General features: G+C 50.6%; 1 protein-coding gene across 2 annotated transcripts; it reads right to left on the reverse strand.

Moving 5' to 3' along the window:
* Positions 1-3,168: 3,168 nt before the first annotated feature.
* Positions 3,169-16,127, reverse strand: LOC137456988 (3 beta-hydroxysteroid dehydrogenase/Delta 5-->4-isomerase-like). 2 transcript variants are annotated; one of them, XM_068168686.1, is made up of 4 exons: positions 15,932-16,127; positions 15,518-15,740; positions 7,360-7,524; positions 3,169-4,995 (listed from the first exon to the last, which is right to left on the reverse strand). In XM_068168686.1, the coding sequence occupies exons 2-4, from the start codon at positions 15,669-15,671 to the stop codon at positions 4,181-4,183; spliced, it is 1,134 nt and encodes a 377-aa protein (XP_068024787.1). In that variant the 5' UTR covers positions 15,672-15,740; positions 15,932-16,127; the 3' UTR covers positions 3,169-4,180. The 2 variants fall into 2 exon arrangements, with proteins under 2 accessions (XP_068024787.1, XP_068024788.1); XM_068168687.1 differs by having other exon boundaries at positions 16,091-16,111.
* Positions 16,128-16,627: the final 500 nt, after the last annotated feature.

Consider the following 16,627-nt stretch of genomic DNA (forward strand, 5'->3'; position numbering starts at 1 on the left):
CATTCCAGGGCTTCACCACTCTCATGGGGAAGAACTTCCTCCTCACCTCCAGCCTGAACCTCCCCACCTCCAGCTTCATTCCATTCCCCCTAGTCCTATCACCAATCATGGACATGAACAAAAGACAGACTGGGGAAACAAACTCAGTTGTATTTAAACAACAAACCCACCACCAATTCACCACTTGAGTCAGAGTAGGACAGTAATAAATGCAACCACATCTTAAAAACATCTTCCCCCCCCACCCCTTCCTTCCTCTTGGGCTCAGCTCTGATCCCAGTTCTCCCTCCTCCCTGCCAGTGGTGCAGTGGGCAGGGGATGGGGGCTGTGGTCAGTCCCAGCCTGTTCCATTTTGTTTCTATTGCTCCTTCCTTCTCAGAGGGAAGACTTCTCAAGGTCCTTCCCTGTTACAACATGGTGTCCCTCTCACAGGGGACAGTCCTCCACAGACTTCTCCAGCTAGCATGGGGCCCTTCCATGGGCAGTGGTCCCCCCAGGACGCACTGCTCCAGAATCATGACCTTTGCTCCAGTGTGGTGTTGTCCATAGGCTGCAAGCTGGATTCTGCCCCACTGTTGACCTGTAAGGGCTGCAAGGCCTCAGCCTGCCAGCTCACCAGAGGCCAAAGGAGAATGGCTGCTCTGGTGTGCCTTGCCCTCTCCTTCCTCACTGATCTCAGCATCCACACGGTTGTCTCTACCATTTCCCACTCCTTTCCCACAGCAAAGAACCTCCAAAACAAAAGAACAGTTTTTTCCCCCTCTTAAATATATCACAGAGGCTCTGCCTGGCTGTGTCCAGGCCAGAGGCAAGCCCCACTTGGAGCCAAGGCAGCTTTTCAATGTGTCCTGAGGCTGCTCTGCCAGTACCAGCTCCTTCCCTGCCAAAACCTTGCCAGACACAAACCCACCACACTGAGCTAATTGCAAAGCTAAGCATCAGGGTTCATCCTGCCAGCACCTGCCCATGAGCAGGAGACCATCCTCAACCATATGTCACTGGCTCCCTTTCTGGATGGGGCAACCACTCAGCTTAGCAAACACTTGGTATCAAAATCAGGCTGGCTAAATTATGTTCAGACCACAGCACCCAAATGTGCTAAAAATGTGTAGAGAGGGCTCCCCAGATTGCTCTCCAAGATTTGTGCTGCAGGTGGTTTGATGCCAGCATGTTGCTGCTCTTTTGCTCACTGTCAGCAGCTTGCTTCAAAATGCAGTACAAGTAAGAGAAAAATGGGAGACTGTGGCTCCTACTGAAGTTCACTTCAGGGAGCAGCCACAACAGTGAGAAGTGCTGCAGCCATGGATTTCTGACCCCAGCAGCAGAGCAAAGACAGAAGAACAGAGCATGTGCCCATGCTGCTGAAATGCTGGAGCAGCTGAGACCTTATTGCTGTCTACAACTGAAGGGAGGTTGTAGCCAGGTGGGGGTTGGTCTCTTCTCCCAGGCACCCAGCACCAGAACAAAAGGACACAGTCTCAAGCTGTGCAGGGGGAAGTTTAGGCTTGAGGTGAGGAGAAAGTTCTTAACAGAGAGAGTTGTTGGCCATTGGAATGTGCTGCCCAGGGAGGTGGTGGAGTCCCCATCCCTGGAGGTGTTCAAGAGGGGATTGGATGTGGCACTTGGTGCCATGGTTTAGTCCTGAGGTGTTGGGTGAGAGGTTGGACTTGATGATCTCTGAGGTAATTTCTATGATTCTAGGAGCAAAGTCAACAGAACAGCACCATGGAATCATAGAATCATAGAATTGTTGCAAAGCTGTCCAGAGATGTTCTTCTCCCCCTCTGCTCTGCCCTGTTGAAGCCACACCTGGAGTATTGTATCCAGATTTGGCCTCCCCAGTTCAGGAGAGACAGGGGACTACTGGAGAGAGTCCAACAGATGGCCACAAGGATGATGAGGGAAGAGAGCTGGAGCTCTTCAGAAGAGACTGGGAGAGGAAGGTCTTAATCCTTGTCAATATCTAAAGGGTGAAAGTCAAGAGGATGGGGCTGGGGTCTCTTCAGTGGTGCCCAGTGACAGGGTAAGAGGCAATGAGCACAAATTAGAGTATAGAAGGTTTTACTTAAACAGAAGGAGAAAATTGTTTTCTGTGAGGGTGCCAGAGCACTGCACCAGGCTGCCCAGAGAGAATAGTGTCACAGGATCACATTATCACTGAGGTTGGAAGAGACCTCGAGGATCATCAAGTCCAACCTGTCACCACAGACCTCATGACTAGACCATGGCACCAAGTGCCACATCCAATCCCCTCTTCAACACCTCCAGGGATGGTGACTGCACCACCTCCCTGGGCAGCACATTCCAATGGGAAATTACACTTTCTGGGAAGAACTTTCTCCTCACCTCCAGCCTAAACTTCCCCTGGCGCAGCTTGAGACTGTGTCCCCTTGTTCTGGTGCTGGTTGCCTGGGAGAAGAGACCAACCCCTTCCTGGCTACAACCTCCCTTCAGGTAGTTGTAGAGAGCAATGAGGTCACCCCTGAGCCTCCTCTTCTCCAGGCTAAGCAACCCCAGCTCCCTCAGCCTCTCCTCACAGGGCTGTGCTCAAGGCCTCTCCCCAGCCTTGTTGCACTTCTCTGGACACCTTCAAGTGTCTCAATGTCCTTCTTAAACTGAGGGCCCAGAACTCAAGGTGTGGCCTAACCAATGCTGAGTCCAGCGGCACAATGACCTCCCTGCTCCTGCTGGCCACACTGTTCCTGATGCAGGCCAGGATGCCATTGGCCTTCTTGGCCACCTGGGCACACTGCTGGCTCATGTTCAGCCTACTGTCAATGAACACTCCCAGGTCCCTCTCTGCCTGGCTGCTCTCCAGCCACTCTGACCCCAGCCTGTAGTACTGCATAGGGTTGTTGTGGCCACAGTGCAGCCCCTGGCACTTGGACTTGTTGAATGTCATCCTGTTGGACTCTGCTCATCCATCCAGCCTGGCAAGGTCCCTCTGCAGAGCCTTTCTGCCCTCTAACTGACCAACATCTGCTCCTAACTTGGTGTCATCTGCAAATTTGCTGATGACTGACTCAATCCCCTCATCCAGATCATCAATGAAGATGTTAAAGAGGATGGGGCCCAGCACTGATCCCTGGGGGATGCCACTGGTGCCTGGCCACCAGCTGGCTGTGGCACTGATTAATTAAACTCAACAAAGACTTCAAGCTGCCAGCATTGCTGGAAATGTGCTTTATTTATCAGTACCAAGTCAGGTAAAATACTTTGCTTCGTGTGATCTGAAACCAGACAGAGCAATTCCCATCTTCCAGAGGTGTTTTCAGCACGTGGGCTGTGTGTTCAAGAAGCAAGCACTGGATCTCATCTGCTTCCTCGAAGAAGTTCTGAAGTTTTGGTCCAGAAGTCGAGTGATATGTTCTAAAGAAGCTCCTGTGGCCATCAGAAGAGCACAGGGACAGCACATGTGCATCTATCAAGGCTCTTGATAGACAGCAAGTCTATAGTCTTGATAGTCAGCAAGGTTTTAGCAGCTTTTGCAGACAAGTGGCTTCCCCCTGCTGCCTGTTTGGAGAGCCTGGCAGGGGCTGAGTGAGAAGGGTGTAGCTGAGTCATATGTGTTTGTAAAGTGTAATTATAGCTCTAGGACAAATTGTGCTTTGAAGAGGCCATGAAGTGAGAAGAAGGGCTGACAAGACTGGAATGGAGTCTTCCTAACTCCTTTGTGTCACACAAGACGTGGAAGTGGATGCAGACTCTACAGTGCAGTTGCCCTGATCAGCCTGTACTTAAGGGGACGATTAATGAGTGTTTATTTTGGGCTGGGGGTGGAGACTATTACAGACAGTCTTCATTTGAATGCTTTGTAGTTAAGGCACCCAGTACCAGAACAAGAGGACACAGTCTCAGGCTGCACCAGGGGAGGTTCAGGTTGGATGTTAGGAAGAAGTTCTATACAGAGAGAGTGATTGCCCACTGGAATGGGCTGCCCGGGGAGGTGGTGGAGTCGCCGTCATTGAAGGTGTTCAGAAGGAGACTTGATGGGGTGCTTGGTGCCATGGGTTAGCTGTTTGGGTAGGTTGGATTGGTTGATGGGTTGGACACAATGATCTTGAAGGTCTCTTCCAACCTGGTTTGGTTTATTGGTTTATTCTAAGTGCTGCTGATGTTCACCCAGCTCTCCTCTGTCTCAAGGCCCTAGGGTTGGCCAGGTTTCAGCAGCTCTGAAGCCCTAGCAAGCCTTGCTTTTCAAGTACTCCCTTCTCTGCGGGACGATGGAGGCAATCCACTGGCCGGTGCGCTGCTTGGCCTCTTCCCACGTGTAGCGGGGCTCGTAGCCAAAATCCTGCTGTGCCTTCCGGTACGAGAAGCTGAAGGGGGTGTTCAGCAGAGTGACCAGGTGGCGGTTGGTGGAGGGGATGTACCTGACGAAGGGACGGAGCAGGAAGCTCACCACCTCCAGCAGCAGCGAGAAGTAATACAGCGCTGTCAGAGGCAGGGGGAGCCGGGGCTCGATGCCAAAGCCCAGCTCTTTGGTCAGCTCGTAATTGAGGTCGGCATAGCTCATGTGAGGAGTGTCATCGGAGATGTAGTAGAAGTGCCCCCGGATGTGCTTGGCTCTCTGCGGGACTCGCAGGGCCCTGGCCGCCTGCACGTGTGCCCAGGCGATGTTGCCCACGTACACGGGGTTCACCAGAGCCTCCTCCCTGGAGAAGCGCAGGAAGACATTGCTGTTCAGCAGGCACTTGTCCAGGTGGCCTCGAAGAAATGGGCACCCTTCTCCAAAGATGTACATGGACCTCAGGGCACAAGCCGTCAGCCTGCCACCGTCCTTCAGCACACGGCCGTCTGCTCTCAGCACTGACTCCTCTGCCAGCCTCTTACTCTGGGCGTAGGGGAAGTTGGATTTGCTCTCATAAGCTGTGTCTTCATCCCCGTTGAATATTGGGTCCCCTTTGCAGTTGGGGCCTGTCACTTCGATGGTACTGGTGTATATGAAGTGCTGGACGTTACAGCGAACACATGCCTCCAGCAAGAGCTGAGTACCTTCAAAAGAGAAATGTGCAAGTCAGCCTCGAGCTCCCCAAGCAGGAAAAAGTTCAGCTTTTAGATCAGAAACACATCTCTGGCTTGAGCCTGGCCAGATCTCTCCTCTCTGCAGCTGGAAGAATCCTGTCCTGAACTGGGCACGGTGTTCAAAGAAACTGAACCTATTCTGGATCTGTATTTAGAATCATAGAATCAATAAGGTTGGAAAAGACCTCAGAGATCATAGAATCATAGAATCAATAAGGTTGGAAGAGACCTCAGAGATCATCAACTCCAAGCTCTCACCCAACACCTCATGACTACTAAACCATGGCACCAAGTGCCACATCCAATCCCCTCTTGAACACCTCCAGGGATGGTGACTCCACCACCTCCCTGGGCAGCACATCCCAATGGCCACCAACTCTCTCTGTGCCCCTACCAGAGTGAATCACACTCTGTGTGTGTCTGTGTGTGTGAGGTTTAATTCCAAGATTCAAATTTGCCTCTTGCTTTGGTCAGCACAGACACTGACCACAGATTCAGGGGGTTTTAGCCTGTTAGTTGGATTGACTTGGCTTAAAGCAGAGAGCCTTCAAAAGCTGTCCCACCCATTGGAGCATTCCTGTATGCTGAAGCCCTGCTTTCCACACTTGAGGATGCTTTTGGGTGACTTGCTAAGCAAGGATCTATGGGACCTGAAGGCTGACTTCAAAATCAGGTTCACTCAGTGGAAGCCTATCCACTATCCAACTGGCTTCACAGAAGGGCTTGAAGACAAAGCAGGGACATGAGGGTCAAAACTAAAACTAAACCATGAGGGGCAGGGTTTAGCACCAGACTGGGTAGAGTCAGGTTATGGTTGGACTCGATGATCTTAAAGGTCTTTTATAACCCAAATGATTCTGTGATTCTATAATGATACATAACAATATCTAGTTCATATATTCTAGGGTTCTAAGCCTAGAGTGTTTGTAATATGTGCAGAGTCAGGGATGCTACATGGGGAGGAAGAGTAAGAACCAATTTCTCAGCTGTGCATTGGGATTCAGAGGTGAACTGCTTCCAGAAAGGTCCACTAAGCATGGGGTAACAACCATCCCCAGTGAAGGCAGAGCCTGTGCAGGTCTTGGGATGGGAATATAGAATAGAAGTAACCAAGGGTGAAAAAGACCTTTGAGATCATCAAGTCCAACCTATCACCCAACACCATCTAATCAACTAAACCCTGGCACCAGGTGCCTCAGCCAGGCTCTTCCTAAACACCTCCAGGGATGGAGACTCCACCACCTCCCTGGGCAGCACATTCCAATGGCCAATCTCTCTTTTTGGGAAGAACTTCTTCCTAACATTCAACCTAAACCTCCCCTGGTGCAGCCTGAGACTGTGTCCTCTTGTTCTGGTGCTGCTTGCCTGGGAGAAGAGACCAACCTCTGCCTGTCTACAACCCCCCTTCAGGTAGTTGTAGAGAGCAATGAGGTCTCCCCTGAGCCTCCTCTTCTCCAGGCTAAGCAACCCCAGCTCCCTCAGCCTCTCCTCACAGGGCTGTGCTCCAGACCCCTCACCAACATTGTTGCCCTTCTCTGGACTCATTACAGCATCTCAACCTCCTTCCTAAACTGAGGGGCCCAGAACTGGACACAGGACTCAAGGTGTGGCCTAACCAGTGCAGTGTACAGGGGCACAATGACCTCCCTGCTCTTGCTGGCCACACTCTTCCTGATGCAGGCCAGGATGCCATTGGCCTTCTAGGCCACCTGGGCACACTGCTGGCTCATGTTCAGCCTACCATCAACCACTACCCCCAGGTCCCTCTCTGCCTGGCTGCCCTCAGCCACTCTGACCCCAGCCTGTAGCACTGCCTGGGGTTGCTGTGGCCAATGTGCAGAACCTGGCACTTGGATGTATTCAATCTCCTGCCCTTGGACTCTGCCCATCTGTCCAGCCTGTCCAGGTCCCTCTGCAGAGCTCTTCTACCCTCTAACAGATCAACTCCTGCCCCCAGCTTGGTGTCATCAGCAAATTTACTGATGATGGACTCAGTGCCCTCATCCAGATCATCAATAAATATATTGAACAGTGTGGGGCCCAGCACTGATGTACAACTGATGACAAGAGTGAATGATCCTGCAGTGCCCTGCAGTGGAAGCCTGGTGCACAGTGCATGTGGAGAAGGCATACATGGAGAATGTGTGAGGCAAAGGCATATGTGGGGAGCTGCATGTGGGTTAAATGTAAGCATGTTTGCTCTCACAGCTGTGGCTGTGCAGGATGCACTGTTTAGTCTGGCTCAGAAAAATAGCACAGGTATCCCTTTCCTGAGCAGATGATGGTCAGTACATAACAGACATGGGTCTGAGAAAGGTGCTTCAAGCCACTGACCTGTTACATTGACTTCCCAAAGCAGCTGCTTCTCCACCAGGCCCAAGGTGTCGATGATGGAAGCGGTGTGGATGACGAGGGAGACGCCCTGGCAGGCACGGTGCAGGAATGACACATCTCGGATGTCCCCTTCCAGGATTTTCACCTCAGTCTTACCCTGGAACTCTGCAAGGGAAGCAGAGGACAGAGCAAAAAACCTGATGGGCATCCAAAAGCAGAGCGCTGGGAGGAGTGATGAAGGGCTGTGAGGATGCTGAGGCTGTGCCAGGGAGGTGCTAACAGCACAGGCAGGGCAGTGACACTGTAACTCTGGCAAAGCAGAAGGTATTTTCCAGTGGCTACATTGTCACATGCCTGTGACACTGCTGTACAAATCTATCATAGAATCACAGAATCAACAGGGTTGGAAAAGACCTCAGAGATCAGCAAGTCCAACCTGTCACCCAACACCTCAGGACTAACTAAACCATGGCACCAAGTGCCACATCCAATCCACTCTTGAACACCTTCAGGGATGGGGTTGTGAGGAATTCCAGTGAGGAATGTCCAAAGTGGTGCTGCTCTCCTGGGAAGACTGCTGGCAGGGCTGCAGCTGTGCCATGGGAGAGGGAGGGGGAGAGGGAGAGGGAGGGGAGAGAGAGGGGAGAGGAGAAGTTCAGAGAGGTGAGGAGAGGAGAGGTTCGGAGAGGAGAGGAGAGGTTCGGAGAGGTTCGGAGAGGTTCGGAGAGGTTCGGAGAGGTTCGGAGAGGAGAGGAGAGGAGAGGAGAGGAGAGGTTCGGAGAGGTTCGGAGAGGAGAGGAGAGGAGAGGTTCGGAGAGGTTCGGAGAGGAGAGGAGAGGAGAGGAGAGGAGAGGTTCGGAGAGGAGAGGAGAGGAGAGGAGAGGAGAGGAGAGGAGAGGAGAGGAGAGGAGAGGAGAGGAGAGGAGAGGAGAGGAGAGGAGAGGAGAGGAGAGGAGAGGAGAGGAGAGGAGAGGAGAGGTTCGGAGAGGAGAGGAGAGGAGAGGAGAGGTTCGGAGAGGAGAGGTTCGGAGAGGTTCGGAGAGGAGAGGAGAGGAGAGGAGAGGAGAGGAGAGGAGAGGAGAGGAGAGGAGAAGAGAGGAGAGGAGAGGTTCGGAGAGGAGAGGTTCGGAGAGGAGAGGTTCGGAGAGGAGAGGTTCGAAGAGGAGAGGTTCGGAGAGGAGAGGAGAGGAGAGGTTCGGAGAGGAGAGGAGAGGAGAGGTTCGGAGAGGAGAGGAGAGGAGAGGAGAGGAGAGGAGAGGAGAGGAGAGGAGAGGAGAGGAGAGGAGAGGAGAGGAGAGGAGAGGAGAGGAGAGGAGAGGAGAGGAGAGGAGAGGAGAGGAGAGGAGAGGAGCTTCTCAACATGGCTTACAGCTGCTAAGGAGCTGTTTCATTACAAGCCATCCTCTCTGCTCGGGCTGCACTAGAGGGCTCTCCAGGCACGGCTACCGGGACGCGACTCTGCAGCACAGGCAGATCCCGTGTTCTTCCAGCGTAATCAACTGCCCTTTCTAGATAAGGGAAGGACCTGATTAATTCAGAGAGCTTTTAGCCTCATTTCTGAGTGAAATTCGGTGCATCCTGTGCTTTCTCATCAGCTCTGAAGCAGGCAGCATTCCATCCCATCGACGTGAGGGGCACACTTGGATCTGAAACTGAGTGGGAGTATCTTTTAACATGATGTATCTCGTTATCTCTGCAACATCCTGGAATGCAATATTGTGTTTCTTTAACAACTATTTTGTTGCAATGAGCTTGAGAGCATTTTTTCCCCCATCCTTGTCAGTTGCTCTAAGAAATATGAAATTAGTGAAACATTTACAGCCCTATCACTAAATCCAGAGTGAACACAGCCCCTGCCCCATGCTCTCTTATGCTTCTACAGAGTGCATTCATTTCCTAGGGCTCTGTTTCCATGAGTTTTTAACTGGCCTTTACTTTGCCTGGCTGCAAAAGTCTCAGAGTGTGGAGTTAGGATTTTTTTGTCCACCAACTGCTCCGATTAACTTTCAGCTTTCCACAGCCCTCAGGTTGATGTTCTCCACAAGAAGGGCTTGGTGGGGTTGCAATGATGCAAAGGACTGAACCACATGGATTTCACAGGGTGGATTCTGATCTGTGGCCCTCTCAGAGTGGTCAGAGCGCCTGGGCAGGAGTTAGGAAAGTGGGAGGTTTTACACAGGCAAATCAAAGCCTCCAGTCAAAAATACTCAAGAAGCCTGTCCCCTATAAGGCTGGTGACACAGCTAGCTGGCAGCAGTCACTAGAAAGCTGATGTCTGGCTGCTCTGTGCCATGTTTGGGCTTGCAGTTACATTTTTGTATGTGAAATGAGGCAGGAAATCTGCTCCTCCTCCACTCCACTTCAGCCAACAGAAGCTGCCCTGGTAAGGACAAGATGAACCTTGTTCACTTCACCAGCATTAGCTTGGTGAGCCGGCACACTGACCTTGTGCTGCTCTGGGGGAAGAGGCAAACCACAGGGGAGTTTGGAAGCAAGGAGAGGAAAGAAGAAATGATTCACAGAGGATGGCTTCAGTCTGAGACAGATGGCAGAGAAAAACTTGATTTCCATCTGCAGAAAACACTGTCCAGGCATCAAAAGAGTGTGTGTGTCAGGTGGAAGGGGGAGGAAAGGAACACATTCAACCCAGCTCTTCATTCATGCACACAGTGCTTATGAGAAGGTAGCTACCTGCTGGGAAAGCTTCAGCTTCAACAATGATTCCTGTGTCTGCTGAGCTGTAAAGCAATGTCCCCTGCTTCCTTTAGACTGGTTTTTGCTTGGCAAGGCAAGGATGCTCAGTACGTTTCAGCATCTTAATGGAATGGAATGGAATGGAATGGAATGGAATGGAATGGAATGGAATGGAATGGAATAGAATAGAATAGAATAGAATAGAATAGAATAGAATAGAATAGAATAGAATAGAATAGAATAGAATAGACCAGGTTGGAAAAGACCTTTGAGATCATCAAGTCCAGCCTGTCACCCAACAGCATCTAATCAACTAAACCATGGCACCAAGTGCCTCCTCCACTCTCTTCTTAAACACTTCCAGTGATGGTGACTCCCTGGGCTGCAATGAGGAAAATTCCAACTAGAAATTAGGGGGGCAAAGATTCACCCTGTAAGAGAGGGTTTGTGAAATTTCCATCCTTAGTGCTGGAGACTGGGCAAGGTCCCAGTCAAGGAGAACAGAGTGAGCCAGAGGCCTCCACAGGCTTCATACAATCTAAATTGTTGTGGGGGAATCAGAGAAACCATAAAGGGCCACACACCAAATCTGTACCTTGCCATACTGGTGTGTTGCCATGACCAGCTACTATGGAGCAGCACCTGTGTGGATAGGATAGGATAGGATAGGATAGGATAGGATAGGATAGGATAGGATAGGATAGGATAGGATAGACTAGACTAGACTAGAATAGAATAGAATAGAATAGAATAGAATAGAATAGAATAGAATAGAATAGAATAGAATAGAATAGAATCAATGAGTCCAACCTATCACCCAACACCATCTAATCAACAAGCACCCCATCCAGTCTCTTCCTAAACACCTGCAGTGATGGTGACTCCACCACCTCCCTGGGCAGCACATTCCAATGGCCAATCTCTCTCTCTGGGAAGAACTTCTTCCTCACCTCCAGCCTAAACCTCCCCTGGCACAGCTTGAGACTGTGTCCTCTTGTTCTGGTGCTGGTTGCCTGGGAGAAGAGACCAACCCTCTTCTCCAGGCTGAGCAACCCCAGCTCCCTCAGCCTCTCCTCACAGGGCTGTGCTCCAACCCCTGGCTGTTCAAGAAGGCTGAATAACACATGGTAGCAAGTAGAAGTCTGCAGCAAAAGTCATGCAGCTCAGAAGGCTCCAGCCCCACAATTTTCATAGCAGCCCTGCATTTGGAATAGAATCATAGAATCACAGACTCAATAAGGTTGGAAGAGACCTCAAAGATCAAGTGCAACCTGTCAGCCAACACCTCATGAATATTAAACCATGGCTTCAAGTGCCACATCCAATCCCCTCTTGAACACCTCCAGGGATGGGGACTCCACCACCTCCCTGGGCAGCACATATCCTCCCTCCTTCCTTCATTGAAGACTGTTCATAGAATCATAGAATCAATAAGGTTGGAAAAGACCTCAGAGATCAAGTCCAACCTGTCACCCAACACCTCTGGACTAACTAAACCATGGCACCAAGTGCCACATCCAATCCCTTTTTGAACACCTGCAGGGATGGTGACTCCACCACCTCCCTGGGCAGCACATTTCAATGGCTAATGACTCTCTCAGTGAAGAACTTTCTCCTCACCTCCAGCCTAAACTTCCCCTGGCACAGCCTGAGACTGTGTCCTCACTGTGCTGGAGAAGGGCAGGAAAATATTTCTGGTAGTCCCAAACACAGGCACTGCAGCACATTTGAAGAGGACACACAGAATCACACAGAAAGGTAGAGGTTGGAAAGGACCTCTGAAGATCCTGCAGTCCAACCCCCTTGATAGAGCAGGGTCAGCTAGAGTAACTCCCATAGGAATATGTGCAGGTGGGTTTGGAATGCCTCCAGAGAAGGCATCTCTGGGCAGCTTGTAGCAGTGCTCTGTGCTACAGTTTGTGTCCACTGCCCCTTGTCCTGTCACTGGGCACCACTGAGAGAAGTCTGCTTCCATCCTGGTAACACCTCCCCTACAGCTATTGGTAAGATGTTGCTATAGAGGCTGACCCAGACAGAGGGACTGCCAGGCAAAGTGCAGGGTCTCAAGGCAGTTGGGACACATCTGAACTGCCAGCCTGTTGTTCCCACTACCTGCTTGTGAAATGAAGGGGGAAAAAAAGCTCTGTTAGCTGATTTTCCTCTTCCTCTTTTCCTGTTCAGGTAGGCAGCAGGTGTGCTGCAAGAATAGGAGAGGGAGTATCTGAGCACAAGCCCTGTGAGGAGAGGCTGAGGGAGCTGGGGTTGCTTAGCCTGCAGAAGAGGAGGCTCAGGGGAGACCTCATTGCCCTCTACAACTACCTGAAGGGAGGTTGTAGCCAGGTGGGGGTTGGTCTCTTCTCCCAGGCAAGCAGCACCAGAACAAGAGGACACAGTCTCAAGCTGTGCCGGGGGAAGTTTAGGCTGGAGGTGAGGAGAAAGTTCTTCCCAGAAAGTGTAATTTCCCATTGGAATATGCTGCCCAGGGAGGTGGTGGAGTCACCATCCCTGGAGGTGTTCAAAAAGGGATTGGATGTGGCACTTGGAGGCATGGTTTAGTTAGTCCTGAGGTGTTGGGTGACAGGTTGGACTTATCTCTGAGGTCTTTTTCAACCTTATTGATTCTAGGATTCTATGAACAATGTTCAGTGAAGGAAGGAGGGAGGATAAGGAAATCATTCCTAGAGCTTTCCTGAAAACAAAGAAGGAACAGTGAAACCTTTGCTGCAGCTCAGCCAGGACTGTGCCCACACAAGGAGCTGTTTCCATTCCCCACGAAACTCAGATCCCTGCAGAGCTCTCCTGGTCCTGCTGCAAGAAAGAAAGGAAGGAAGGAACTAAAGGGGCTAAAGGGCTAACCCACACACTCTACTCCTGCTGCCTCCACTGCTGCTGCAGATTTTGTTGGAAATCAGAGCAGGGAGGGCTGCTGCACAGCTCAAGGGCATCTAGCAAATCTTCAGTCAAACCCTGAATGAGATTTAGAGGAGGAGAAAGGCTGAGTTGTATCAAACAATCCTAAAGGCTTGTGCAATCTGCACCACGTGTATGGAGCTCTGTCACTGTTCCTTTATGTCACTTAAAAGCTTCATGAAATCATGTGGGGATATTCCATAAGGGTTCCCATCCAGAGGAATAATAGTCTGGAGGTTAAGATGTAGTGGAGGGAAGCACTATCCAGTAAATATGATGCAGGGGCTTCATGATTTGACTGAATTGATGCTCCTGTAGGTGTGCTCAGGATCCCAGGCAATGGGACATTTAAAGCAACCCAGTATTAACCCTGAGCTGCTTTCCTTTCCACAAAGCCTTTCTGACACTGAGCATACCACTTCATTTGTGCTGTCTCCAGTCCCTTCAGCAAACTGGAGTCCTGGCCCTCCCTCTGCAAAGGGATCCTGTCTCTCACATGGATAGCACAAAAGGGTTCTGCTCCCCAGGCAACTGCAGTAATAGCAATAATAGAATCACAGAATCAATAAGGTTGGAAAAGACCTCAAGGATCATCAAGTCCAACCTATCACCCAACACTTCATGACTACTAGACCATGGCACCAAGTGCCACATTCAATCCCCTCTTGGAGCACCTCCAGGGATGGGGACTGTTGGTGTGCACTCAGCACATCCGAGTATCATAGTATCAGTCAGGGTTGGAAGGGACCACAAGGAGCATCCAGTTCCAACCCCCTGCCATGGGCAGGGACACCCCACACTACATCAGCCTGGCCACAGCCTCAGCCAGCCTCAAACACCTCCAGGGACAGGGCCTCAACCACCTCCCTGGACAACCCATTCCAGGGCTTCACCACTCTCATGGGCAAGAACTTCCTCCTCACCTCCAGCCTCAATCTCCCCACCTCCAGCTTCATTCCATTCCCCCTAGTCCTATCACTACCTGATACATCCTGTATGACTCCATCCACTATCACAAGCCAGCAGTGACAACTTTCACACAGGGAGGCTTGGCTCAAGGCAGAGGACTATGCAACACCAAATGCTCAAGCTGCCTCATGTCACACTGATTTATAGAATCATAGAATCATAGAATCAGCAAGGTTGGAAGAGACCTCAAGGATCATCAAGTCGAACCCATCACCCAACACATCATGACTACTACACCATGGCACCAAGTGCCACATCCAATCCCCACTTGAACACCTCCAGGGATGGGGACTCCACCACCTCCCTGGGCAGCACATTCCAACAGCTAACGACTCTCTCTGTGAAGAACTTTCTCCTCACCTCCAGCCTAAACTTCCCCTGGCACAGTTTGAAACTGTGTCCTCTTGTTCTGGTGCTGATTGCCTGGGAGAAGAGACCAACCCCGTCCTGTCTACAACCTGGCTTCAGGTAGTTGTAGACAGCAATAAGATCTCCCCTGAGCCTCTTTTTCTCCAGGCTAAACAATCCCAGCTCCCTTAGCCTCTCCTCACAGGGCTTGTGCACCAGATCCCTCACCAGCTTTGTTGCCCTTTTAGCCTGTGACACTCATCACAGCTCCTGATCACTATTTAATCAGACCCATCACAGGTTGAAGGAAACCATCAGCATTTGTACTCACACCTTCACCACTGCCTTTTAGTACAGCACATCACAGCCCAGGGTTTCCATGCAGCCCCTCCCCCCAGCACAGGAATGCCAGTCACTGCTTCCTGCCTCTGACCCCAGCCAGACAGGGGAGACTTGACAATTAATTTTGCTCTGTGGGTTTCAGTGCAGTAGAAGTTGTGCTGAAGGCAGCCTGCTTACTGCACAAACAGTATCTGGGTCTCTCTTCCAGCCTGGAGAATAGAATAGAATAGAATAGAATAGAATAGAATAGAACAGAATAGACTAGAATAGAATAGACCAGGTTGGAAGAGACCTTCAAGATCATAGTGTCTAACCCATCAACCAACACCACCCAACTAACTAAACCATGCAACCAAGCACCCTGTCAAGTCTCCTCCTGACCACGTCCAGTGATGGTGACTCCACCACCTCCCTGGGCAGCACATTCCAGTGGGCAATCACTCTCCCTGTGTAAAACTTCCTCCTGACCTCCAGCCTGAACCTCCCCTGGCACAGCCTGAGACTGTGTCCTCTTGTTCTGGTGCTGGCTGCCTGGGAGAAGAGACCAACCTCTGCCTGTCTACAACCTCCCTTCAGGTAGTTGTAGACAGTGATAAGGTCACCCCTGAGTCTCTTCCTCTCCAGGCTAAGCAACCCCAGCTCCCTCAGCCTCTCCTCAAGCCTCAGGGTCCAGCAAAGGCAACTCCTGCTTTTACAGTTGTATTGGAAGGAAGAAGGAGCAAAGCAAGCAAGATCTCCTTGAAATAAAACCTCTATCTGCCAAGCTGGTGTGGATGAGAGGTTAAAGACCTCTCTCTCTCTCTCAAGAAACAAAAGCAAAAGGCAAAAGCAAAAGCTCTCCAGGTGAGGGAAGAGCACAATAGCCACAGCACAGTCCTCAGGAGGTGCTACTTACTCCCAAATTTCTCAAGGGCTTCTTTGCTAAAGGCTTTATCCAGCAGCCGGATCTCAGCCAGCGCCTCCTCTTCTTCCAGCAGCAAGCAGACAATCCTCTGGCCAAGAAATCCTCCTGCTCCTGTCACCAGACAGCTTACCCCAGCCAGGGACATTGCTCTGGGTTGTTCTTTGGTGGCAAACTCTCCGCCTCTGAAGGTTGGACTGAGCGGTTCACCTCCTGCCTGAGGAATGAACACATGACATCACACCTCTGGAGCCTTTGCACATCAAAGGGTGCTCCCAGAAGGACAGGCTACTGGAAAGCAAACCCTTAACTCCTACAGCTAACAAGGATTTATAAGCACATCTTAATTCTTGCTAGCTATCCCTCTTCAGAAACAGCCTGCACATTTTTTTTCCACACAAAACAAACCTCTTCAGAAATTCCTCCAAACTAAAGAAATGAGCAAAGCTGAAAGCATTCAAAAGCAACTTCAGTGCCAAACAAATCCCACAGAAGTCTGCCTCAATCCTCAGTTCCACCTTTCCAGCTCTCAAAGGACTTGGTAGAGTTAGGAAGTGATGTTCTTACAGGTCTTTTCCAAGGAAAATGATTCTGTGAATCTGTGACTGGGAGGAGATTTGCCTCTATTTATATCCCATGGGCACCACCTCAGTCCTTGTGCTTGCTCTCCCTCCCCTGTGCCTCCTTTGCTGCACACAAAAGTGGTGCTTCCACTCCCTTCTCTCCAAGAGGATGGCTGTGGATAGGATAGAATAGAATACGATAGGATAGGATATAATATAATAGGATGGGATAGGATAGGATAGGATAGGATAGGATAGGATAGGATAGGATAGGATAGGATAGGATAGGATAGGATAGGATGGAATGGAATAGAATAGAATAGAATAGAATAGAATAGAATAGAATAGAATAGAATAGAATAGAATAGAATAGACCAGACCAGGTTGGAAGAGACCTCAAAGATCATCAAGTCCAACCTATCACCCGACACCATCTGATCAACTCAACCATGGCACCAAGCACCACATCCAGTCTCTTCCTAAACACCTCCAGGGATGGTGACTCCACCACCTCCCTGGGCAGCACATTCCAATGGGCAAT

The sequence above is a fragment of the Melanerpes formicivorus genome, unplaced genomic scaffold (assembly GCF_026170545.1).
Source record: "Melanerpes formicivorus ecotype bairdi unplaced genomic scaffold, bMelFor1.0.p_v2 SCAF_154, whole genome shotgun sequence".
In the NCBI taxonomy this organism is placed as follows: domain Eukaryota; kingdom Metazoa; phylum Chordata; class Aves; order Piciformes; family Picidae; genus Melanerpes; species Melanerpes formicivorus.

What these genes read in the sequence shown, in the direction of transcription:
- LOC137456988 (XM_068168686.1), bottom strand. Translation starts at nt 15,671, where the DNA reads ATGTCCCTGGCTGGGGTAAGCTGTCTGGTGACAGGAGCAGGAGGATTT. An exon ending in AGCCCTTGAGAAATTTGGGA is followed by an intron (nt 7,525 to 15,517) that starts GTAAGTAGCACC and finishes CTTCCCTTGCAG; the next exon opens with AGTTCCAGGGTAAGACTGAG. An exon ending in TTGGGAAGTCAATGTAACAG is followed by an intron (nt 4,996 to 7,359) that starts GTCAGTGGCTTG and finishes TCTCTTTTGAAG; the next exon opens with GTACTCAGCTCTTGCTGGAG.